The sequence below is a fragment of the Venturia canescens genome, chromosome 1 (assembly GCF_019457755.1).
Source record: "Venturia canescens isolate UGA chromosome 1, ASM1945775v1, whole genome shotgun sequence".
NCBI classification, from domain to species: Eukaryota; Metazoa; Arthropoda; class Insecta; order Hymenoptera; family Ichneumonidae; genus Venturia; species Venturia canescens.
The window spans coordinates 36,579,057-36,606,982 of NC_057421.1; the positions used below are offsets into that span (position 1 = coordinate 36,579,057).

General features: G+C 36.3%; 1 protein-coding gene and 1 long non-coding RNA gene across 5 annotated transcripts in view; one reads left to right on the forward strand and one right to left on the reverse strand.

The window, feature by feature from the left end:
* Window positions 1-1,143: 1,143 nt before the first annotated feature.
* LOC122413237 (uncharacterized) lies at window positions 1,144-26,030 on the reverse strand. Its single transcript, XR_006261530.1, has 2 exons — window positions 25,726-26,030; window positions 1,144-1,328 (listed from the first exon to the last, which is right to left on the reverse strand). It is a non-coding gene; the product is annotated as an uncharacterized lncRNA (long non-coding RNA).
* The window catches only part of LOC122413195 (transcription factor cwo-like), a 34,685-nt gene continuing 25,199 nt past the window's right edge, over window positions 18,441-27,926 (forward strand). Inside the window, exons 1-2 of one of the 4 annotated variants that reach the window (XM_043423368.1) lie at window positions 19,625-21,212; window positions 21,720-23,075. In XM_043423368.1, the coding sequence (XP_043279303.1) occupies window positions 23,011-23,075 (65 nt within the window). In that variant the 5' untranslated portion in view covers window positions 19,625-21,212; window positions 21,720-23,010. Of the gene's footprint in view, window positions 18,919-19,624; window positions 21,213-21,719; window positions 23,076-27,926 lie in introns of those variants that run through there. The other 3 variants (XM_043423375.1, XM_043423383.1, XM_043423401.1) reach the window with 3 other exon arrangements.

Genomic DNA, 27,926 nt, shown 5'->3' on the forward strand with positions numbered 1-27,926 from the left:
CCACTTTACTCTCAAATCGTTTAGCAGTGAAGGAGTTAATTCTAACCAGTTCAACACAAAAGCCAAAAAAACACGTTTGATAAACGCTTGCCCTGGCTACCTGCGGTTCATAGTCGATTATAAAATGAATATGAATTTCATCAGAGTTTTTATGAATATCGAAGAATTTCCTTAAAAACATGTAGATCTCTTGTATAGTATATTTTCCTCACACCTCAATTTTCGTCGTAATCTTCGTCATGTAAATTACTGTTCATTCTCCGAAGGACATTCTCAAATATGGATGTTGCAGTTTATCTGCACTATTTTTTTCTCCATATTTAGTCAACTTCACCGTTTCACTGTTTGTCGCGAAACAAAATTGATCCGTAGATAAATGGGAATTTTAAATGATATACTGAATAAATGGCATTGAAGTGTCAACGCACGTATACTCCACACGATGACTTATTTTTTAGATTCTTGGAACACTGGTAAAACGTGTTATCGCCATCGACTCGTCGGTCACGTGTCGCATGAAAAATAAGGAGAGAAAAAGTAAAAAATAAGGATAGAAAAACGTTCTGAACGCGATCACGAAGAAGGCTATATAGTGCGTTGAATTGCAGGAGGGGATGAGAAAGTTGTTGCAACAGCGCCACGCGTGGGAGATACACGGTACAGAAAAGTTAATCCCTACCACGAAACAATCCGAGTCTTGAGACACGAGCCAAATGTATGACGTTGAAATTATTGCGCTCGAAAATTTTTTTTAAAATTATTTTTACAGTATTCAACTGGTTTTTTGGGCCTTCGATGCATCTGCGTTATGTCTCGCATCTATTTTTCAGAATTAGTCCTCTTAGAAACAAACAAAAACATTATAACTTGTGTAATTATTATGCTCATTGTTATTATTATTATTGTATTATTAGAGGGTGAGCTTCAATAGAATTGATTCATTTCTCTAGGGAGATACTTTTCAATGTCCAGGATAATTTTAATTGACAATCTTCAATGCAGATGCCAATTGCAGTGAAATAATGGCCCACTGATCAAACGTCAATATTTACCAATCCTGGAAGATTGGTAAATGAAGAAGGATACATTCACTGTTGGTATGCCTTTTTTTAGGACGGGAGAGGGAAGCACAAGTCTAAAATATACAAGACTGTCAACAAAGTCGACGAACCGACATTTTATTTCGAAAGTTTTTTTTTATACGATGAATTGTTTCCAAATTATGACAGAGGTTTCACAAGGACCTCGAAATACTGACCTCAGTGAAAACGATTGCGCACAAGCTGTGCACAAATTACGAGTGCAGACTTAGAAACTGGCCTTCAAAACTGAAAAAAAAAATAAAACAACAAAATCTGTCATCTATCGAATCATCAAAATTATCCAATGTTATAGTGCGTAACAGATTGTAATTTTCAAGTAAACAAAGAGGAAAAAAATATTGTGAGCATGCCTGAATAACTCTGTGATTAAAACTCGTTGAAATTGTTTCCAATATTGAAATTGAACGAATACATTACAAACGCGTAGGTCTCGGGTAATTAAATTTGTAATGAAACAAGTACCCACAATACCAGACATTCGATCGATGCGAACTCGAGTTTTAATCGACATTGCCTTCTTGAACCCCCTACCCTCCCCCAATATAAGTGTTGATAATGAAACTGAACAAATCCGGAGTGAAACCAGTTTTGCAACGATAAAGACCTCTCGATGCCAAGGAAGCTTGTAAACAAAGCAATGATCGAAATATAGTTGTGTCAATTGACGGGAAACTAAAAAAAACAAGTGAATAAAAGTAATTTTTATTTTTCATTTCACGACACGTTTATTGTGCTTCGCTTTTCATGATGGTACATTCATTTTATTATTTAAACCAGTAGAATTTTTATTTCAATTTTATAAGACCGGAAACTGTCTTGAAAACTATTTTTTATTTATGATTTTCAATTTTCGCGCGGAAACGCTAGCCGCCATGTTGTTTCGGTTTGTGACGTCACTCCGTTAGTAAACAATACAATTGCGAAAGACCAAATAATAAGATTTGTAAAATTAATAAGTTATAGTGGTATATCATTGGTGTCTCGTGTCTGAATGCAATTAATACAAGTGTAAAAATGCTACAAAAATTGTGGATTCATCGCCACCATCACCATATTTATCATTAGTAGATTTGTACTTTCTGCTTTCACAAAACCTTTTTCCATAATGCGATTTTAATCACATGAATGATAAAAGTCCACAAACGTGCATAATAACTTGTAAAATTTCAAAATAACACAGAGCGCACAATAAGAATCTAGATTGTTTATTATCGGAGTGACGTCACGTAGGAATCCAATATGGTGGATGGCGTTTCAGACATTTGAAGAACAGATGAAAAAAGACGATTTTTAAAATTGAATTATAAAATTTACATTGCATTTTTGTGAATAAATATTGACGTTTCTCGTTTACTTTTTACGAAATCTATCATAATCATGCATTTTTATATATTTTTTTACATGGTGTAAAATACCCTATTCAATCATTTTATTTCTAAAAACAAAAGGAACGTCTCACACGTTTGTCAGTCGAAAATTTGATTTCGACGAATACATGAAAAAACAAGGATTTGCATGAAGCACGAGAAAATCTAGCGAGCTTCGAAACGAATATTGCTGTAAGGTAAACTACTTAATGGGTGGCCCTCAATTGAGGAAAACGTGCTTCCCACTCGTACACAGAAACAGAGGCTGACCAATGGTTGGGAGTCGTCAATTACAACGATTTCCTCATTTGGTGATATTAATTCCGTAAAATTATAACACTGTGTTTCGAATAAAATATTTTTGAATATAGCTTCCAGAGGGACTCTGCGAATTGGGGGTCTTCCCTATAACATCTTCAAAGTTGATGAAAAATGAACCCAAAAAATGATTCCGATAACAGCCAATCATCCGGATTTGAGATATCGAATTTTAAAATATTATATCCACTCTTACTATATTTTTATCGATCGTACTATGTTCTTACTATACATATACGTCAATGTTCATTTTGATTACGATTATCCTCTAATAAAAAGTTCATGAGCTCGAAATGTATCGAATTATATCGAAATATCGAACTCTTGAAGCCTCTTTATTCGTGCTGTGATTGGTCGCTTTGAAATCTCGAATTTAAAGTCCTGCTCTTAGTTTGATAGTTTCAACTGTCAGATTGACAGTTCGTGTATGCGCAGTTGATTATATCAACCAACAGCGTTTAATTACATGGCCCACAGAGAAACAGCACATTCAAATAAAAAAGTATTCGTATTCGAGTGTAAAATAACATAACCCATGTTTTTCAGGCTCCAGTTTTTTTCAGCACGAAAATAGGAAATAATATTTACATTGAATTGAAATGCGAATTGCTTTTTATTTCGTACTTCGAATGGTAATAGATTTATCGTAGGATGATTATGAAAATATACGAATTTTCTCAAGGTCCGAAATTTCGTGTTAATTTTACAAATTTCAGTGACGAGGTCGACGGTTTGTGGTAGTCAAAATCCAGGTCGACTTAATAGTGATTTTTTATGCCCAGATCGACAACAACTACATGGCTTCTGTTGTCTAGGTTGACGACTTCATGTTTTTCGATGCCCAGGATGACGTTTCTACTTCCTGTCTACGTCGACGGCTCCAGATTCCACTATCTAGGTCGACGGCTCCATAGTTTTCAATGTCTAGGTATATTTTTCCTTGGTTTTCGATGTCTAGGTCAACGGCTCCATAGTTTTCGATGTCTAGGTATATTTCTCCAAGGTTTTTGATGTCTAGGTCGACGGTTCCATAGTTTTCGATGTCTAGGTATATTTCTCCAAGGTTTTTGATGTCTAGGTCGACGGCTCCATAGTTTTAAATGTCTAGGTATATTTTTCTTTGGTTTTCGATGTCTAGGTACATTTCTCCATAGTTTTTAACATCCAGGTCGACGACTCCATAGTTTTTTATGTCTAGGTATATTTTTACGTGGTTTACGACGTCTAGGTCAACGGCTCCATAGTTTTCGATGTCTAGGTATATTTCTCCAAGGTTTTTGAAGTCTAGGTCGATGGCTCCATAGTTTTCAATGTCTAGGTATATTTTTCTTTGGGTTTCGATGTCTAGGTACATTTCTCCATAGTTTTTAACATCCAGGTCGACGACTCCATAGTTTTTTATGTCTAGGTATATTTTTACGTGGTTTACGACGTCTAGGTCGACGGCTCCATAGTTTTCAATGTCTAGGTATATTTGTACGTGATTTACGACCTCTAGGTCGACGGCTCCATAGTTTTTAATGTCTGCGTATATTTCTCCATAGTTATCAATGCCTAGGTTTGATAGGTCTCGATATCTAGGTACATTTCTCCATAGTTCTCGATGTCTAGGTATATTTCTCCTTGGTTTTTTATGTCTAGATATATTTTTTCATAGTTTCCGCTATCGAGGTTGACGGCTCCATAACTTTTGATGTCTAGGTATATTTCTCAACGGTTTTCGATGTCTAGGTCGACGGCTTCATAGTTTTCGATGTCCAGGTGTATTTCTCCATGTTATTTGATGCCTAGGTATATTCCTCCAAGGTTTTCGATGTCTAGGTCGACAACTCCATAGTTTCCGATATCTAGGTGTATTTCTCCATGGTTTCAGATGTCCAGGTATACTTCTCCACAGTTTTCGATGTTTAGGTATGTTTTCATACAGTTTTCACACAGTTTTCGATGCCTAGGTATATTTCTTCATGGTTTTCGATGTCTAGGTCGACGGCGGCAAAGTTTTTGATATCTAGGTCGACGGCTCCATGGTTTTCGAGGTCTAGGAGGTCGACGGTTCCATAGTTTTCGATGTCTAGGCCGACGGCTTCATAGTTTTTGATGTCTAGATATATTTCTTCATAGTTTTTGCTATCGAGGTCGACGGCGGCAAAGTTTTTGATGTCTAGATCGACGGCTCCATGGTTTTCGAAGTGTAGGTCGACGGCTCCATAGTTTTTAATGTCTAGGTATATTTCCCCATAGTTTTCGCTATCTAGATTGATGGCTCCACAGTTTTCGATGTCCAGGTATAATTTTCCATAGTTTTCGATGTCTAGGCCGACGGCTTCATAGTTTTTGATGTCTAGATATATTTCTTCATAGTTTTTGCTATCGAGGTCGACGGCGGCAAAGTTTTTGATGTCTAGGTCGACGGCTCCATAGTTTTTGATGTCTAGATCGACGGCTCCATAGTTTTTGATGTCTAGGTATATTTCCCCATAGTTTTCGCTATCTAGGTTAACGGCTCCATAACTTTCGATGCCTAGGTATATTTCTCTACAGTTTCCGATGTCTAGGTCGACAGCTTCATAGTTTTCGATGCCTAGGTATATTTTTTCATATCTTTTGCTATCTAGGTTAAGGACTCCGTAGGTTTCGATGTCGAGGTATATTTGTTTATAGTTTCTGCTATCTAGGACGACGGTTTCATAGTTTTCGATGACCAGGTATATTTCCCCATAGTTTTCGTTATCCAGGTCGACGGCTGCAAAGTTTTTGATGTCTAGGTCGATGGCTCCATGGTTTTCTTGGTATAGGTCGACGGCTTGATAGTTCTCGATGTCTAGATACATTTCTCTACGGTTCTGGACGTCTAGGTCGACAGCTTGATAGTTCTCAATGTCTAGGTATATTTCTTCATGGTTTTCGACGTCTAGGTCGACGGCTCCATAGTTTTTGATGTCTAGGTATATTTCTGTACGGTTTTCGATCTCTAGGCCGACAACTCCATTGTACGTATATTTTTCTATGGTTTTCGATGTCCAGGTATATTTCTTCATAGTTTTCGCTATCTAGGTTGACGGCTCCAGAGCTTTTGATGTCCAGATAAACTCTACGGTTTTCAATGTCTAGGTCGGCAGCTCCATAGTTTTTTATGTCCAGGTATATTTCTGTACGGTTTTCGATGTCTAGATCGACGGCCCCATATTTGTCGATTTACAGACATTAGGGTGTGTCAATAAAAAAATTGTTTTTTGTCTTCAAAGAACATCCTTCAATTGTTCCAGTGTCATAAAATATGATGCCTGTCCAAATTTCAGCCCTTTAAAATATTTTTTAGAGGTCGCTCATCCCGATTCTCTCTGTTTCCCATGTAAATAACCCGGGGAGCACATCGCTGGCGACTTTGGAATTTTGCAACCTGCAGACTGGTCCATGTCTGATCATTCCCAAAACAGGTTTTTGTAGGAAATCGAACGCTCTATAAAAAAAATCTCTTATCATTTGGTAATAAATATTCTCTTTCAACAGTTATTCACTGTCAAAGTTGAACCGATAGTAGATTTTTAACTTTTGCTACTTTTCCAGCGAAGCTGTTAGATTCATCAGAATACATTGCAAGAACTTTTTTAAAAATCACGTCATTCTCATCGAAATTATCTCAAAAAAAATTCAGATTGTCAGAAATTAATAATTTTCTGCTTTCCGAACTCATTGTTTGAAGGCGAATGGCGTTTATTATTTGGAAATACTTTGTAATGTTTACTATGGATGGAGATTCTAAAAGACGTTAGAATTTTTTTAATTCTCTGTCAAATAATTTTTTTTATTATTAAAAAAATCGCCTGGAGCTACACCGTAAATGTAGGTCCTATGTTATCGGCGGAACGGAAAGACTTATTGCTTACTTCACTCCACTTCACTTTACGCGTTCGCTTCGGTTGACTTTGCTTTGTTCTGATTTATTAGAAAAAAGTTTAAGGAAGGATTTAAGTGAGTTTGTATCTAAAGATTCGCTGACATTTTTCAAAACTTTCATGTACCCCACGACTTCCTGGGAGTCGATATTTCACTGTGGTCTAACCACAAAGATATAAAGAGAATGTGGAATTTTTTTACAAATCTGAGGGTGGTGAACGGTGTTGCAGAGTGTAGTATTGCGTCAATAGAACGATATAATCATTGTTTAATGAATCATGAGGAACAATTGCAGCATTTTATGAAGGTTGTTCAAGAACACCGCCAACGTTTCCCAGATTGTTAAAAAAAAATCTGAAATGAACATTCTTTTTTTCATATGGGCGTTTGTTATGTTTATTCATTTCTATATGTACGCTTGCAGATTTTCAATAATGCATGCTGTCAAGATGACCCCACTCAATGAAAAAAGTCATTCCCCTCCAAACAATGAATTCGGAATACAGTAAATTATTAATTTATGACAATCTGAATTTTTTTATGAGATAATTTTTGTAAGAATGACGTGATCTTCAAAAAAGTTCCTATAACGTATCGTGATAAATCTAACAGTTTCGCTGAAAAAGTGGCAAGAGACCTTTTTTATAGAGCACTCGATTTTCTACAAACACCTGTTGTGGGAATTATCTTACATTGACCGGTCCACGAGTTGCAAAATTTAAAAGTCGCCAGTGATGTGCTTCCCGGATTATTTAAATGGGAAATAGAGAATCGCGATGAGCGACCTCTAAAAAATATTCTAAAGGGCTGAAATTAGGATAGGCGTCGTATTTTATGATACTGGAAATTGAAAGATGTTCTTTGAAGAGAAAAAAAAAAAATTTCGACAATACGGTAAGAAAGAAGAACGTGAGACGTTATTTCTAGAAATTCCTGCCAATGACAAATAAAAGTTGAAAAAGTGCAAACATCATTAACTCATTGAAGGGAACACTTTTCTATTGAAATTTTTTCAAAACTGATAGACAATCTAACGCTTTTTGGGATCGTTAATTACGATTCTTGTATCAGGATTGAAAAATTTAAGATGGCGGACGTAATATGGAGACTGTTAGATCAAGTTTGAATTTTGGAAAATTTGAAGAATTTTTTTGAAAATTCGAGCGTGCGGAAAAAACTTAAAAAAAATGATGGTACTCAATATCAAGTACAGGTAAAACAAATTTTAAGCACTTGGAGACTCCTTTTAAGAATAACCCAATTTGTTTTGAAAAAAAAACATGTATTTTATATTTAAATTATTTTTTCTCATAAGTATCTCATAATATATGAGCCCTGAAGAATCTATAAAGTACTTAAAAGTATAAATGTATTGCAAAATACAACGAGAAAAAGGAAAAAACTTGAGAAAGAACGTGGTACATATATGTACCTTCCCTCAAAGTGTTAATGTAAATGAAAAATAAATACAATAAGATTAAAATAGATTAAAATAGCGATCTAGATGACGCTTAATGAGAATAATGGGCTATTTACATTATTTTTTGAAGTTATCGAAAAAATGTACACAGGATCTGAATTTTAACCTCGAATATTGGTTTGATAGTTAAAAATACGTAGGAAAAGTATTACGGTATCCGCCGCACATCCAACTTTTTTATTTTGTGTGCCTGTGTAATTAAACATATCCGTAATATTGAATGAAAGGCAGAATTCTATAATAGAAAAATTTCCTCTTCTTTGAATCACAAAAAGTGACAGACAGCTTACATATAGAAAAATATTAGATATTGGGGTGATAAAAAAAAAATAATTTTTATTTTCGTTCGAAACCAAGCTCACAAGTTTCGTTTAAATATCAAAATAGACCAGCTAAAACATGAGTCCTTAATATTAATATTAAGTTAGTGCGCATCGCTCTTGTCGATTTCCCATAAGATACCAAAAAGTTCTTGGCATATTTTTGTAGAGAATTCAACGCTCTATAAAAGACGACCGATATCACTTTTCGATAAATCGACTCGGTCAACGATTATCCAAGGACAAAGACAAAATTCAAGGTCAATATATTTTTTTCTTCAAAAAACTCTCAGATTTTTGAGTTCAAAGAGCCTGCAATGGACTGAAACTATGTTTGGAAGCTCCAAAAATTCGAAAAAACACACCTATCGATAGTGTGATCTGGAAACGCCAGACTTTTGCCAAACCGTAGCTGAGTATCAGCCACACCGTGGACCCAAAGACTCGACATACAGTAGTCACTTAGGAGTCAGAGGGGAGCCAAGGTGTAATTTTTTACTTGGGTAGATATCGAAAATTGTGGAGCTGTCGACCTAGCATCGAAAATAGTAGAAGAATATGCCTAGAAATCGAAAAATATGGAGCCATCCCTCTGTACTCGTGTTTATTCTTATTGAACTGCTCCGAAATAGGTTGGCTTCAAGATGCTGTCGCAATAAAAGGAGCGGTTCAGCGCTACCAGAAAACCGCTCGCGCGCTTCAGCGCGCGGGATGCACCCTAGTTCATATAAAATGTACACTTTGATGATTCCTGGTTATTTTGAGGACATTCATCAATATACTCACTAGGGTGCTTAAAAAAAAATCGATTTTTGTGGGCCGAAGATGAATTTTAGTACATGTAAAAAAAGTGACTTTCCCAAAATTTAAGATTAAAAAAATATTTAGCGCTCCCTCAAACGACTTTTCTATGTTTTTTCCTATTTTGAGAAAAATCATCATGGAAAAACTCTAAAAAAGTCATATGAAATGTTATGCAAACATAAAATGCACTTTTTTTCTATTTGAAATTTGCGAAATTATGTTATTCAGCTGAGAATATGCTACAAAATATTAAAATTGAAACAGATGTTTTCTTTTTTTGAAAATTGTAGTATTTTTTTTAATCAATAAATTGGTCCATCAGCTCAAGATAAGCCGTGGAATAGCGACATAAAATGATGACTGCGACACCGAAAAATTCATTTGTCGCAGTTCAAATTTTGCGTGTGATATCGTTTTAACCCCCTCTTCACACATGAAAAAGCTCGATATTGAAATCGCAGTGTCTCTTCCGAAAAACAGCCATTTTCTTTCTATTTTTTGGAAAAGTCAAACGATTGCAGTTGTAGAAATGTTCTCAGCTCCACTTCGAAATCTTATCTCGAAAATCGTCTAACCGTTTGTTGAACAATTTTCTTTCGCATTTCAATAGCAAATAATTCGATTAATATTTCAATAAAATCGATTTACTAAATTGTATTATCTATATCGAGTTGATCGATTCGTTAGTGAAAATTGAATTAAGGTATAACTGGATGGATAGCTCGACCAAAAATTATATCTGATTGGAATTTCCGTACTTCGTGATGCAATAAAAATCTGAAAAAATTCAACAACATTTGGAAAGCTATGAACAACAATTATCAATAATAATATTGCCCAAAAGTTAATAACAAATTGTTTAAACAATTAATTATTCAATAATTTTGCGGTGACCTATTGTTTTTTTTTACGAATCAAATGTGTGTATTTTTCCGAATGCTCATGATTTTTTTTAGAATTTTCGTGGATTTTTGAAATTTCTTGAAAAAATTTTGGAAAAAATTTTTAAAAATTTGAATTTTGGATATGTTTTAGAAGACATATTTACAATTAGTTTTGAAAAGTCTCAAGATTACTGAATCAAAAATGTACAAATAGAGCCACTTAAAAAATTGAAAAAAGGGAATTTCAAAAATCCACGAAAATTCTGAAAAAAATCATGAGCACTCAGAAAAATGCGCACATTCCATTCGTGAAAAAAAAAACAAGTGTTTACTGTAAAATTGTTAAAAAAATATTTATTTAAACAATTTATTAATAACTTTTGGGAAATATTATTATTGATAATAGTAGTTCATAATTTTCCAAATGTTGCTGAATTCTTTCAGATTTTTATTGCATCATGCAGTACGGAAATTCCGATCAGGTACAATTTATCGGCTGGGCTATCCATCCAGTAATACCTTAAGTATTTAAAATTTTTCATAACAAAATATAGATGATGAGTATACGTGATTCAAGAATATTCTTGTGATCCGGCTTTTGAACTTCATATTTTGCATCGAATGGTTATAGGACGTGTTGTCATTCCATTTTTTTGTTCCAATGTTTGTCAGGTTTTGATCAAACGTGATAAACATTGAGGGAAAAAGAACAGCCGATATTTCATACCCATGCATGACATTAATTGAGGCGAAGGAGTTTCCGATGATTCAGAATCGTGAAACACGTGTTACCACATTTTGAGTCACATTAACCTAAAGCAAAATTTTTTGATAGTGAAAAAAGAATGCAAAATATTGAAAAGGCGCAACCTTCCATATAAAATTATCACTCCAAATCGTTGATATCACTTTTAAATGAAAATCTGTTGAATAAAATCTGTTTTTTTCTTTTTTTTTCAACAAATAACCCCAGGTCATTTCAATCAAGCCAAGTACGCGTGGTGTTGACTTTTCAAATCTTTTCTTGAAACTTTTAAAATGAGGCGAGGCACGTTTGTAAAAATCATCCATGCCAAGATTTGGTTCAATAAATTATAATTTTTTTAGTAAATGTTTCGAAAAAAAATTTGAAAATAAAATATCACGCATACTTGACTTGATTGAAACGATGTGAGTTTATTTTTTCGAAAACAACAATAGACTTTGTAAAACAGTTTTTCTTTAAAAGTAGTAGAAACTAGTTTGAGTTGTAATTTTATAGAAATGTTTGCGGGTTTTTAATATATACTTGATGTTTTTTTGTTCACTTTTAAAAAGTCCTCTCCTCGCTCTCAATTTTTGTATTTAGGTTCATTCGCGGTTCCGCGACCTCCCGCGGTTTCGCGGATTTGTGATGTCCACGCAGTTTGGCGGTTCATTGGATATCGCAGACCTGCTTTTTCTTACGTCTTTTCACGATTTGGCGGCTTTTCACGGTGTCTCGTGCCGTTCCACGATTTTTTGGAGTTTCTCATGTCACGGAGTTTTCGCTTCTGCGTCTTTTTACGATTCCGCGGATCTTTGCAATTCTTCGCGGTTCCAAGACTCTGTACGCGTTTTCTGGTTTCTCACGGATTGAAGGGATCCATATTTTTGCGATCCATTTCGATAGATCCCGCAAAGTCGACGTTGTTACACTGTCTCACGTTTTTCCGGTTTTATCGAGGTTTTTCGCGAGTTTTTGCGGCTCCGCGTTTTTTCGCGATTTTTTTTCGCGCAACACATTATGGGATTATTTGATACTCATGAATATTAACTTGAAATTTTAATCGTCACTTTAGCCCTTCCTAGCTAATACCTGCGGGTAGGCTCTGCAAACCCGTCCCTCGGGTTTGAATTTATACGTCAAGTATGTACATTTTCTTCGAATTATATCGCGAGAGGGGAATGGAAACTAACTTTCACAACTACAAATTAACTTATTTACGGAGATTAAAGGAAAAAAAAATTATCATCGGAAGTACATTAATCTCATTCTATTGTGGGAGCTTAATTTTTTTAATCAAACCAATTCTCTATAAAAAAGAACGATCTTATGTCACTTTTTTCCCGTCTTAACAATTCCATTCGTGTTCCGAAATTTTCGTGTTTGTCCATATTTTCTAAAAATAATCTTTTCCAGGCAAAAATACAAAACTCTGCAAAAAAAACGTATATGAAATTTTTTTAAAAACGGAATTAAAGCCATTGCTCCTCCTTTCAAGGTTGTAATAACAAAATTTAACGAGAAATCGGCCATTTTCAAAAATGCGTACCAGATAAAAAAAAATCGTAAAAAATATTTGGATGTATATTTGTCCTCTTCAAGACGCCGTTTGTTAAATTGAAATATCTTGATTCTTCAAAGAGCTATCAGACTTTCTCTGCGTTATGGATTTTTCTCCTGTAATTCCATACTTTGCTCGGCAGCGTACATCTTGAGGATTGAACAAATTATTTTTTGCATTGTCTATAAGAGAACAACATTTATTTAACGTTGTTAATGAATGAAAGAAAATAAATAAATGAAAGAAAATTATCGGAAATTTATCGACTGCTACAGCTTTCTCATTTATTTTTGAGCATTAAATCTGAATGTTACGAGTTTTATTTCAAATAACTGCATTTATCAAATGTTATAATAAGTTTTATTTCTATATACATACGTTGTGCGATAATTTATATAGTAGGTATTTCGACAGAGTGAGAGTGCCGCGTTACATTCCACGTGATCAGGAGAAGGGCACGCCTCGGCTGCAAAGTCACGCGCTCGATCACGCTTTACCCTTCTCGACACGCGCGAGCAACACGGGCGCACAGGCGCTTCAATGGAACAGCATTTTGTAAGAAATAAAAAATCAAACGTTCAACTTCACGTATACTTATCCGCGTGATTAACGAGTATTCCCGATATTTTGGGTTATTCATATAAGATTATGCCTCGTGCATTTCAAGTATGGACAAGGTAGAGTCTGAACAGTGCATCTAGTCTCAGCAAAATCACTGTGCTCATAGTCTTGAAATTTTCTACATCGATTAGGCAAGTTCCTCTCATACGATGCTATTTTTCGTCTCATTAGCATGCGTCATGTAGTTTTATACCGGGTACTTAGGCTACTCGGAATAGAAATTACACGGAGAGACTTTTATACTAATATTTCGGATGAATTTGCTTGAAAAATTTGCTATGTTTTGTAGCAGCGCTGTTCTATATCGCCATTTCATTACATTTCACCACAGTGCATAGTAATTTTGATGCCGAAAGCAGTTCTCTCAAATTTTACCATGCACGACAGGCAAAATTTAGGTCTGCGACATTCTTACATCAAATGATGTATCGATATTCACAAATGATGTGCCACTGGTTGATTTTCATGTTTATATACTCGCAACGCCTCATATAATTGGTGGACGCATGAATTTTGCTGTGTTATTGAGCAAAATTCGGTGCGGTAAAAGGGAAAATACGAAGCTATGCAATTTTTTCGTACAGCACAGAGAAACGACTGCTATGTTATCTCCTAAATTTTCATCAAATCATTTCATTAATTACTATGTTTTTGATAAAAATTCGCTCGGTGTTAATTTTTGATATAGTACAGCGCGTTATTTACTATGAACTGAGGTAATGGTTCCCCAAACTTTTGCATTATTTGACACACTCTGTAGCAATTATTATTACAATATCGAAGTGGTCCGAAGTTGCTATAAAAACATAGTAATTTTCGCTATAAAAGTCTCTCCGTGTAGTATCGCGTGTGTCCAAGAGGTTTTCAAATCTGCCAAAATATTATTTTTTTAGTAACTTTTTGAGTTTGGCATCATTGTCGTCTGTTGAATTTATTACGAAGAATTTCACTGTTTCGTGATATCTCCATGTTACAAGCGTTCCAGATTTCAAAGAAAGAGGAATGTGTTCCATTACTGAGTATGGGAATGAAAAAAGTTGAAAATTTTTTATTAATGCAAAAAAAAAAGCCTGGGTGTGTACGTCTTTTATATTGCACTTTGACGTTATTCATCGACTCACGAGAGGTGTACTATCGACGAGCCCTGATCACGGACGAATCTTGTTTAACCTGTCGCAAAATAATGGAAAACAGGGCGTACTGTGCGAGGAGAATGTGACTTACTCTATAATTACAAGTGAATGTTCCAATTGAGTCAAGGCCATCTCATCCTAGTTGGGCGATCGTGAGAAGTGCGATTGTATATTTCATTATGAAGAGAGACTCGCGATCGCGATTAACGACAGAAGCCCCTTACTTTTGATTGAATTTATTGCACGATCGACTCGCCTTACACAGCCTTTGCACAATTTGCAACATATTTCACAGAAAATTTAAAAGCTGTAGTTTCATTTTCATCCATCCCAACGCTTGATGTAACATTTTGTAAGATGGCATTATTCTCATTTATTGACGTGGTGACAGTCTTTGCAAATGTAGACGTATCAAAAATTGAAAATGTACAAATTTTCTTAAAGTTAACATTCGATATTTACATTTGGTGTTTTGGAGTGTTTTCGAGGTTAGAAATATTTTTTTTCCGACAATTTATTCTTCAAACAAAGTGTTTCCAGTAACTACTACATTTTATTATGATGCTTCGTGGACGTTTTGATATGAATCAAAATTATTAAGCAAGTTAAAGCATTAGAATGAAAATCATATCATCGCTTTTAAACCCATTGCATCTTATAAAGTGAAGTGTAAAAAAAAATCAGTTAAATTTTCAGATAGTTTAGGAGCGTCGTTGCTGAGAAAAATCATTAACAATTTGGGCCAAATAACATGTAACCTTATCGAAGTTAAGACACATTCAGTGATACTCCGTTAAAAATGATGCTAAAAATATGAAATTTTTTGGGCAACATGAGCAAGGCTTGCTGAATAATGTCAATTTTTTCAGATTTATTAGGAGATTTGCTGAGATTATATTAATAATAATCTGTTTCCCGTGCAGTTTTTTGAGGCTAGGATCGTCACCGTTCGTGTTTTCGACTGAGCTTTCACCAGTTTTTCGTCTTTTTTTCCCAACTTTTCTTTAAAGTGTTTGCAACATTGCCAAACTGTAAACTGGCCTAACGTTTGAAAGGTACAGGTCATAACTTTTGGGTAAAAAAAAATGACTGTACAGCCTCAACTTCCTTAAAGACGAAAGTGGGAGATATGATATGACTTTTTTTCCGGGTGGCACAAGAAATAGAAAACATTTCATGCACGTTTACACCTATCCTTTTCTGAACGATGGAATGCTCACCTTCTTCTTCGATTTTGACACATTCACCCATAAATAGGTCTTCGCAAATACCGCAATTGTTCGTTGATGTATAAACATGAAAACAAATCATAAAATCATTCGTAATTAACACAATAATCATAAAATTAGAATTCACCGAAAACTTTCATTTACGATGTTTTTTTTTTATTTTTTTCTCGAGTTTTCATTGAAACTAAATATTATTTATATTGAAAAATAATGTAGACGTTCGAATAGAGTCGAAAGAAAAATCAAACTCTTCGAACATTTTTCTGAATTTTTTTTTTCGTTTAACTGATTGATGATGAAACGTTCGAGTTCATGAACATTGAATATTTCTCACGAACACCAACATCATAAAAATTTTTTACCAATCAATGTTTCGGGAATCCAGAAGAAAGGTATTCTATGAAAGCTAGACTTTTATAAATTATGACTGATTCGATGCGTTTCAGAAAAAGTTGACATTTTTTATATTTCCTCAAGTTCCGTTACCAAAAGTAGATTTTTTCTCTTCCAGCTCTCCAAACAATGTGCATCGATAAAATCTTAAAATAATGGGTGCATATTTTTGTTGAATCGGACCCGCGAAGAAAGTAGGAACTATTTAGCGCATAGCATGCACAAAACGTTTTTCAAACTGACTGGATTATTCGCGATTCCTGCAATCTCACTTTTGTAATAATAGTTGTTAGAGAGGTCGCTGCAATTACGTTATCACACGCATACCACATGCGTCCAAGTATTGCAGGTTATGTCACCCGGAATCCCCATGGAAGTCGCCTGTGTGAACAGCGAGGAGCTTTCTCTAATTGTCAAAGTGAATGATTGCGTACGTGTGCTGTATATGTGCAAATTTCAAGACTACTTAAGGAGTTTCGGTACCGGCGATACAATGTTGCCATGTTAAACCATGCTAAAAACATAAAAAATTTCAAAAAGTTCAGAATTTTATAAAATTTGGTGAACATATTCTTTAGTGCCAAATTTGACAATACAGTTATTTAAATATTTTTCTTCTACACAGTTATCGAGTAATTGATTACTAAAGTTCACGTGTATAAGCATAGTCTTTCCATTTATATAGTAGGGTGGAACAAAAAAATCGACTTTTTTTTCAGCGTCTCCTGGGAAAATATGTTAATTTATCATGTTTCAAGAGCCCCCTCCAAAAATCAAGTCAACAAAAAAATTTTTAAAAGTCGCTCAAGATTTTTAAAAATTCCAAAAATAGTCGAAATTTGAATTTCTCGATACACCGAAATATTGTCCAGAAAAACCAATGAGTTTCTGAAATTTTTAACTCAAAATATTCATTTTAAAAGGTCGCTCATAATTAATTTCATCTTTTATATGCTTTGCTTTCGATGCTTCGAGAGACCTTTAAATATTTATATCGATTATTCATTTTAATTTTCACTTTCAATAAGTAAGATAATGGTTAGAAATACATAGTGAGATGGAGGAAAAATCTGACGTAACAAGATATGATTTTACAATAGGTCGATATTTTTATTTAAACAATTCAAACAATTACGAGAGCTAGTTAGCAGAGAAAATGTAATTATGAATAGAGCATGTCCGTTTAATCAAAGCATTTATTGACTATCATAATGAGTGAATTTGGTACAATACTGAGTGATGTTTTGAACAATTTGTTTTAATAATTATCAAGTAGATTTTACCAACAAAAATACTTCGGATTGTTTGCGAACAAGTACTTTATAATTGAATGAAAGCAAAAATAGCGCAGGCTCAAACACGGTTTGCTAAACCGGTAAAAAAATTTCCGTGTTTCTGGTCTATTACCTCCATTGTTATATACGATTTTTCCTCAGTTTCGTAGTGCATTTTCATCGATTATCTTACTAATTGGAACTCAAAATTCAAATTGATGAATTCAACTCAAATGAATATTTTGAGTTGAAAATTTCAGAAACTCATTGGTTTTTTCGGTACAAAATTTCGCTGTATCGAGCAAAAAAATTTTTTATTATAAAATTATTATTTATAAAAATATTTTATTTAGAGCTGATTTTTGCAGGGGGCTCTTGAAACATGATAAATTAACATATTTTCATAGGAGACCCTGAAAAAAAAAATAGTTGATTTTTTTGAGCCACCCTAATATATAGGTATACGTTCCGGGCATAAGAAATCTGCTTTAATGCGTAATTACTCGATAACTAGGTAGAAGAAAATTTTGAAAAAATTTGTGTTTTCGCACTTGATGTTGAAAAACATTATTACCAAGTTTGATAAATTTCTTAATATTTAGACTTCTGTACCGAAGCTCCTTAAATTCGTACGCAAGTGCGTATGTTTGGCTCTCACAGAAGTCCATGTCAGCGTTAATTGGGTTACACACCGCAAGATTTTCGACTACATAGTACCGAGCACCGAAAAATGTTGGAACAATGCTCGAATCATCGAATTACTTAAGTAGGGAGTTTTGTTTTTGCGAATAAATCGATCTCGAACTCCTGCTCGGAAGAATCAAGCATCGCCACATTTTTCTTCACATTCCATCATTCCTCCCATACAACGACGAATAATGTCTGTAAAAAAATGTTGCGTTGATTTTCTAGCGACCGTAACGTGCGTGGTTTCGAGACAGGTAAAGGAGGGAGCACGGCGCAGCAAGGCTCGATTTATTCCGAACGATGTAAGACGACGGTACAAAAAACGAGAGAAAGAGAGGGAGAGAACGAGGCAGGGAGGGTGAGAGTAGAGGACAAGACGAAAAAAGGAGGGTTACGGCTTACGGAGGCCCGAGAAAAGAGAGGTGGATCCGAAGCGCGTGACGGTACACGTGACCAGAAGCACACGGTGCTCGCGTGACCGGCTCCATGACGTCACGCGCACGTGTCAAATAGCGTGGTTGGTGAAGTTGCGGAGCGGGTTTTCCTTCCCCTCTTTTCAAACGATGTATATCGTGTGAGCGGCGGCCTCAGTATCGTCTCAAAGCTCTTCAGCGCCGCCGTCGTTATCGCGAACACCTTCCTTTTTCCCTCACTCGTATACGCGTTCCGCGAAGCAAATCTCCGTTCTTGAAGCGAACTTTCGTCGGGAAAGCGAAACGAGACGGCTTGTTTTTTTCTATTTTTTGTCATCACCCTGCCAACGAGTTTTCGGTACATTTACTACGCGCTCGAACACGCGGCACTACCATTTTTCAGGGCCATTCGATTGCAATTTCTTTTGGCCGGACCAGACCTGAATTAACAAATGAAAAATAGAAATCGCAGAGAGATTCCTCATGTTCCAATGTGGAAGAGCTCTTTTTTTTCGGAAATAAACTTTAGTGGTCGATTTCTCATCGTAGAAAAAAAATTTACGAAATTCCGTTTCTGAAATCGAGGATCGGCTACTCACTACGAAAATTTTCCCGCCCGACTTGATGAGCGATTCGCACTGATGAGACACATTTTGGCCGTGTGGCGCTTCTCATAAAATATCACGAGGGTGAGAGACTCATTCCCGACACTCGACTCGCAATCTCTGTTTTTATTTTTTTTTCGCTCGGTAAACATTCGATGATGTTGTACGGCTCATGTTAATAATGCACTGGATAAAGAATTTCGTTGATTGAAACCAATCTCGTCTCCTTCATTTAAAATATTTAGTTCCATACGAGCGGCAATAAATTTCTGGGTTTTGCAAAATTTTTTTTTTGTTTCATTTCAAGACGAAATCATTTTTACAGACATGCATGTTAAGGCAGCAAAATATTAATAAATGTTCTCCCGAACGATTAGCGCTCAAGTTTTTACGCAATTGAGATTAAAGCGAAATAATTATATGTCCGATCAAATAAATTCTACCAATTGATCAAACGACAGCTTTTGGCTTATGGGATTGGCTTGATTTATAGGAAATTTTCATGAGGTCGTTGAATGAACTAAAGTATTTGCCATGCAGCATGAAAATTGTTAAAATCGTCAAATTCTCGTCCAACAAAATGGATTTAGTGCTATGAAAACAAAAAATTACTGAGCGAGGAAACCGACAGTAATTGGTTGCAGTGATTATAACATGATATAGAAACAATATGAATGGAGATTTGAATGACTAATCTAACGAACGTGCAGTAGAATAAAAAAGTTTATACGAGCTTCATTGTCCTTTCATTGTTATCAGCTCCAGACAATCGACGATGAGAGAGTGCAACGTTTAAACGTTGCTTATCGTTATACAACTGAATACAATCAGTGAAACGACCAATTTAGTATTTTATAACGAATGAGGTACGCCATCATTTCAGGAGCAAAGAAATCTAACAAAATTTTCCGTTACTTTGTAATTTTTTTTCCATTTTCATCAAAACACGTAAATAATATCTCTGGCAACAAGAGTGTTCATCTCAGCTACCATCCTACACCATGAATAACCTTATGAAATGATTAATGTTAATCGCGCGAATGATCAGCACCGCATTAAGGTGGATGAAAAGGTGGTGGAAAATTTCAAACGACGAAACTTGCTTGGAAACAATAATTTTATTATTTTAGAAATATAATTGGTAGAGAACCAACATTTTTATACAATGGGCATGAAATTAAACGAATATTTAGTTGTACGAGATTGATGATTTTTACAATTGTATTTAGACGGAGCTGTGACTTTGGATCAAGCATCAATCGCATGGCCCGATAAAACACGTTGCCGTACCTGCGTCTCTTTGGAATTACTCCTACCACAAAGTTGTGACGACGATTCTTTTCTCGCTCATTCCCTCTCGTTCTCACTCTGACTCTCTCCGGGGCTTTTTGCTTCTCATTCCGTCGCGTATCCCCCCGACGGTATGGGAGAATTGAACTGGGCCGCGACGATGTTATACGTGCACCGCAACGTGCCGGGGAACAATACGCGTACGCACACGAATCTGAATTTCCATTGATCTATCAAACGCTCATAAACGAAAGAAAAAAGTTGTCCAGTCACCGGCCGTTTCTGAAAAAGGGCTTTTATAGTATCTCGATGATTCAAGGTCGTTTGAGCTTCGAAGCGCCATTGACAGCGATGTCCAAGTAATTGGCAATGTTATCGATCGAAAAAAAGAAATATCAAATTTCAATGACAGACTGATGAGAATCGCGAGTGCGTGAACCGAGTGAATCGACGTGACGAAGAGAAAAAAATTTCGTTAGCTCTCCCGCGAGTAATTGGAGTTGAAAATTGCGATTTTCAACTGAGGGACTCGTTTTTTTTGCTGTACGAGAACACGCGGAAACACGTGCAGTAGAAAGTGAACTCCAAACTTTGGTCATAGGTTTGCTAGCAGTGATGCGAGTCGCTATTATTAGTATAGCAACGATCGCCCCCCACTTGGAATTCATTGAAGAGAGAGAACATATTTGGAGCTCGGATAGGGACTCTTTTTTTCATTTTTCTTCTTAACCCGCCTGAGCTGTGAAATTCAGGGCTGATGATGAAAAAACACTTGACCATACCACCGGCCGAACTTGCCCCGAAGCCGAACACGCTGCTCTCGTCGTGTTAGTCGTCGTAGATGTATCGAGGAATTTCGCGGGCAAAGCGGAGTCAACGGCCTTATCGGGTGAACTCGCGACGAGGGCTTCCTCCCACCGCCTCTCTGCCCCTCCCCCTTAATGCTCCCTGCCTCTCTCTCTCTCTCTCGCTCACTCTCACTTGAACATATCTGATCACGTGAAAAGGTGTATAATCTGCAACACGAGCGACAAACCTTCGAGAGAGAACCAGTTCAACGGAGAGGAGTAACAAAAAGACGAGGAAGAGTAAGAAAGAGAGTGATACAGAGGTCCCGAGTGGGAACCAACATCACGTCACGAATTTCACGAAAGTTCGATCGAGCCAAAAGTGATATTCATGCAGAATCATAAACACAAATCTGGGACTTTCCATAGTATTTTAATGAATCACAACTTTTTTTTGCCTTCTTCGTTTTCGACATTATAGCAACGAATCTAACAGCTTCCATCTTAAAACGAATGGAATTCAGTTTCTGAAAAAAGCAGATTTACTCAAAATATTCATCGATTTAAATATATAATTCCTGCCAGTTTGCTCGAGATAGAAAGATTTCGATCGCTAAAAGTTAACACATTTCGTTACGAGGGTTATCAACGCTTCATTACGGATAAAATAAATCTCAGAATCGATAAATGTCAAGCGATAAATTCTCATTTTGAGTTCTAGGCTTAGTTTGATAGGCTGAAAAGTTCAAAAGCAAGGAATAACTGCAGAGCGAAGGGCTCCAGTACGTTAATCCTTCTTTATAATAGGTTCGAAATAATAGGTTGAAATAACGATACCGACCGAGCTGTCTTTAAAGCGAAGTGAAAAAAGTGAGACGAAAGAGTTTGGGAGCGCGCTGGCGCGAGAGAGAGTCGCATTCTCGCCTGCGACTCCCCTCTCAAAACTCCTGAAGTAGATAATGCGACTGTGCGACAGACGTGACCAGACGCTCGTAACCAAGTGTGGTGGAAAAGCTCACGAGCGCGAGTGTCAACGATATCAAACATCGAACGTAACGACCGTTGACTTTTTTACTCGCGCCGAGGAGAGCGATTTTTCGTACTCTTTCCGTGCTACAATATCATCACAAATATAATTCGTTCATACATATTTGTCGAACAAAAACGTGTATAAGAAAAAGCTCTGTATAAATGCGAGAATTAATGAGTGTGAAAGGGAAATTGAAGATCGATATTCTATTTTGATACTTTTGTTATTTTATCACCGAGCTCCTGCTAAATCTACGCTCCGATTTGTCATGTTATTACATTCAAAATAAACATAACAATTCAAATACCAAATGAATAATCTGTGAAGAAAAATATCGACAGAACTGAAAGAAAAAACGGATTTTCGTAGCCACGTAGAGAGTGAATTTAGTGAGCAACGTGAGGAGAACCTTTCGACGCGTGCATCCCAGTGATAACAACTTTGAAAGTCATATATCGATATATTATTTTCTTATATATTAATATATACATAGATATGTGTATAGATATTTACATGTGACAGGGCGATATTCTACAGCGTGTGCGTCAGCAAAAATCTGCGTAGTGGACCAGTGCACAAAAGTGATTTGATTAATCAATGGGAACCCAGCACCCATAGTGAGAGTGTTGCTTTTTTTTTTGCTCACGTATTTTTAGTTCTCGTTCAATTTGATATCAGTGTCGATGGGTGCTGGTTCATTTGTGTAAACAATTTCAACGTTATTTACACACATTCTCGTTCGATTGCGATTTTGAATTCTGAATTTGTCCGCGATTGTCGATCGGATATAGTCGAGCCCTTCCGTCTTTGAAGATCGAATCGAAACAAAGATATTTTCTCGACGTTATCTCGTTCAGTATTCGTGGAAATACTTGATGTCGTCTTTAATTCTGTGATTGCGTCTTCAAAGACAAGCAGATATAACGATTTGGGCGGATTTCCAAACAAGTGTTTCGATCTGGTGGTTTTTACGAGCCCACGGCTGACGCACGTGTGTCACTTCGATTAGACGCTTATCGGATATACCGACCGTATTCCACGAGCGACATCACCGTTCTATGCGGCAGCATGATGGAGACACAGAATTATTGGGATGAGAACTCGACCCACTCGATGCAGGTGAAATACGAAAGGTGAGATCATCATCTTCGTATACTTTCACGTTTCGCAGTACACTGTTATCGAAATTATTTCAATATTATTGTTCATATTTCAATACAGTTTATAATATATTCTCGGAGTATTAACGGAGCAAGGTCAAACGGCATTTGAAAAAGAGGGAAGACTAAAATTTGATTTTCCGTTTGCAGTTTTGTCACAAAAAGGTGATTGATATTACCGTTCGCCATGATTTATCGATCGCGTGAACCCCCGAAATTCGAACCACGCGTAGAAAGTCGGAATTCACGACAATCGTGCAATTTATAGCGTCCTTGAAACTGTGTCTAGCCATTGCCACAATACGGAAATTTATTCCGGGGTTGGTTTAAATAATAATAAGAATTGTATGACGTAGCGCAATTCACATGGCTGTCGTCGTTCCAGGGTTAAATCTATTTGATCCTGAAATACCGCACGTCGTTATCACTGCTTTTTTCTCTCTATTCGTCAATACATCAATTGGCGCTATGAAACAATGATTGCAGCCCCATGTACGATCGATATTGAGATTTTGAGGAAAAAGTAAAGTATGTTTCGCATTCGGGAGGGTAGTAAACTGCCCAGTCAATAACTCCGCGAAATAACGTCATGTTTTTTTTTGTTTTACATCATCGCTTATTTATTATTTCAATCAAAATTCTTCCCCCATCGCCCGAGGACGCGCTGATCGTTGGTTGGTAATTTCAAAAATGCATTGCCAAGGTGGAGTCCGGTGTACGTTCCACTAACAAGGTCGCACATACACACAGGCCAATGACTCACAAGCAAATCGAGTGCTGATAACGAGCTGATAATTTTTTCACAATATTATCGTCTACGCCGAATAATCCGTGGATAAATATATTATACATTAACATAGTATGCATGCGTCAGAGAAAGTTTGTCATTTTGGGTTGACCGAGGTAATATTTTGAAAAACTTGATTACTGCTCGTCTATATGACTGATTGACTATATGGTTTTATGGTTGCTGTTCATGTTAGCTTTCATGATATTGACCTATACCAACACGGAGAAAAAATTTCACTGAAAACTACTATGGTGCCATAGAAGTAGGCTTCTATATCGATAATATTTATTAATTCTTACGAATATACATAGTAATTTTTTGTGAAGCGACTCGATGAAAATTGATGAGTGATGTCAAAATAAATACATCGGTACACATGTATACCGGTATATTATCGTACAATCGCGAATGAAATTCTGCTATTTGCCATAGTAAATTTCTAAACACTTTGGCGTATGATCGATGCTTGTGTTCGAGCTCCTAAAATTTTACTATGTTCAACTGTAAATTTCAATTATGAAAACGGTATAGCAAAACGGCATAATAATTCTACTTGACAGTTCATCATCGAGTGAACATAAATTTTACAACTTTTTCTTGGTGAACTATGTTAGGAAAAAATAGCACAGTTTAAACCTTTGTCACAACAAAATACGGAATTAAAAAATTTTCATTCAGAATTGACTTGGGAATTACAATATTTTTGGTAAAAACCTTCAAAATGGGCGATACAGAACTCCAATACCATGGCAGCATAGTAATTTTTACTATTTTTTTCTATCCGTGAATGACTGACCGAGCAGGCATACTGACATTAGGGTTAATTTTTAACAATCATTTCGACGATCTCCATTTTCTTTTCAAATTCGGAGTGACGATTAATGAAAGTCTCAGGCCTTGATCTTTTTGTCGATGCGATAAAAAATAAGCGGTAAACTTTCGACATCCTTTCTTGCGATAACAAAAGTTAGTATGATATGAAAACATTTCGCGAAAAACTTGGAGTTTCAATTGAGTTATTTCGAAGGATAAAATCTTGGTTGTCGGCCGATTGCGTTATTATTTCGTTTCAAGATCGTTCGATCAAATCTCGCACTTTGCGTTCGAATCTTATTCTTTCTCGTTTTGTTACCTTCGCGTAGTTATTCACGTGACATCGATATTGTGTATCTTTCCTCTGAAATAGGCAGCCATGTATGGCAGGGATAAAAAAAAATCCCGTAATTTTTTCAACTTATCTGGCGATATAATTCAACAGCTATCCTGAATCCGGAGAATCTTTTGTAATGGTAATCCGAAGGAGTCCTCGATTATTTTGCTCTGGATCTTACACTTTATATAAAGAAATTTATCAAAAAATTGGCACTTCGAAGTACACAGGTGGCTTCTCAGAGACTCAACTTCTTTATCTCAAGATAAATCCACATTTTTATTCCGTATTTCGGATAGAGTTTCATCGATTTATGAACGTCAATATCAACATGAAATTATACATAAAGCGGACATTATATTAAAATTCACATACGGTGTATGACCAACTTCAACGAGATATAAGTCGAGTACTCAGTCGTCGTATTATCTCGATGACTTTGACAAACCTTATTGATGCGAATCAATGCACGATCGTGTTTGCGATAAAATTTTGCAGCGATAGAATTTTTTCATTCAAAAAAGTTGACACTACGATAATCGACTTTGTTTTTCATAGAAATTATATTGCTATAATGACAGGCAGGGCTTTTGGTTAGTTTGAAATAAGAAAAATGAAAGAATGTCATTTGTGTGATATATTATGACCTTCGTAATAAGGAGGACTTGGGTAAGCAATCGCACCTCTTTATTGAAATTCTTTCCCAAGGAAATCCAGTGCTGGCAGGATGCCGGATGTATTGATCACTTCCCAACCTCTTTGTTGTTTCATCTTTCACCGCGTTCATCGTTTTGTTTTCCTTATAATACGTTTTTCCAGTATTTTCCTTCAAGTATGGGCTCAACTCTGCGAGACTTGCACGATTCGAATAAGGTTATAACAAACACTCGGGAATGATTGAACCGATTCTGTCGTTGGTGGGCTGATAGCTAAATCAATTTGAGCGTATCGTCAATGGGAGATGATCTTAGATAAAGATAAGAATCAACATTCATTGATATTGACGATTCTGAATTCCGAACGAAAATGCGCCTGCTGTGAAAAATATCCATGCGCACATTATCGATTAAAAGGGAGAAAACGGTGAATCACTTGTTTCAATATATTTGTCGATTCGTCGATTCAGCAAATGTCAACGCATTTTCATCGCGATTCTACAATAACGAATGCGTCATCAATTCTTTTGATTTCTGTTCGCGTACATGTATATGTGACAAAGTGTCGCCATTAAACTGGTTTCCTCTCTCTTGGACTCATCCCATCGCGCGACTCATGCCCGTAAGATTTGGCCATGATACTCGTGCGCGAATAAAAAGCTTTCACGAGGTCAGAGAGGGATGAAAAGGCGACTTTTAAAACGTGTGCGAAGTCGTTTGGATGAGTGACGCGAGTCGTACATATACAACGACGCTGCGACGACGACGCCCAGTGTGTATGAGAGACGATCAGGGACAAATAAAAGAAAAGGAGCAGAACAGATGCCAAGCAATTACGTGTTCAGGCGTCGCTACGTTTCTGCAGACCCTTTCGACGATTTCATATATATGTACATTTAAATGTAAACGTATGGGCTCATTAGGCTAATACGGAACGACGCGGAAAGCGCGGCCATTGACACCGCGGCGACTTTATGGATCGATCGAGCTCTCGATTTATTCGCACTGAGCGTCGTCTCCCCAGGATATTATCAGATAACGTTCGACGTAAATTTTATCGTTCGCTCTGCAGAACTTGCGAAAATAATTGAGCCTCTGAAAGCTCATGGTCGTTGAGAAAGCTCGTTTTTTATTTTGTGTGCGTTCCGGTCTTTCGACGGAGCCGTTGATTCGAATGATTGAGCCGCGTGATTATTCTCCGAGTTGAATATTGGAGAGTGATAAATTTGAACCCGAAAGGATTCTGTCGCCCGAGACTTCTTCCACCGATATTAAATAGACAAACGCTTGAAAAATGTTCCATGGCATACTGGAAGATTTGATTCGATATTTTAATAAATTCAGACGCGTTATACGGGAGCTTTTGGTATCGAAAAGGTCGAGGTGTAAGAATTCTGGATATCTCGAGATCCAGATATACGGCGGACTACCTATCGAAGAGTCTAAAAATACAAGACCATCATCCAATCCGGCATGCGACGGAGAAAGAGAGATAGAGGAAGAGAGCAAAAGAACGATTAGGATACACATGTTTGATGCAGAAAGTACTGACGTAAGTGGAGAAGCTCACGTGCGTCATGGAAAGACTTCGCGACAAAATTGCTGAGCTCTGGTAACGAAATTCGTAATATATATGCATGTATTCTCAGGGAACAATATACGTAAGTTCAAAAATACATGAGCGTGAACGAAACAGCTTACGCACATTCGTTACAGTGAGTAAATCACGGTGACAATATCATACTGATATCGATCCTTATAATTGTTCCAAAGAGTTAGAAATTCGGCTCGATTCCTATGTTGAAAAAATATATCTTTGGATGCATTTACACGAGTAAATATGTGAAATATATTTGTTGTTATTGCAAAAAATATATTCGAAGATAAGTTTGCATCCAGCTCTTCAGGGATACGTGAAAAAGGCGTGGGTTAATGCAAATTAAGATCATTGCAGCACCGTCCTTATTATACTACACCGTCTTGTTAATAATTATTATTCACTGAAACTCACGAGATACAATTACCATATCCTTGAGTAAACATTAATTGGAATGATCGTTCTGCCAACGAGAGCTATTTATAATTATACGTCTGTGTTTAAACTTAAAAAAATGTGCTATCGTTCATCGGTGCGTTTACTTTACACAAATAAGAGAAGAAAAAAAAACATTCGATGTATTTTCTGTACCACTGAGCCATCCAAATAAATTTACGTTCAACTTTTCCGT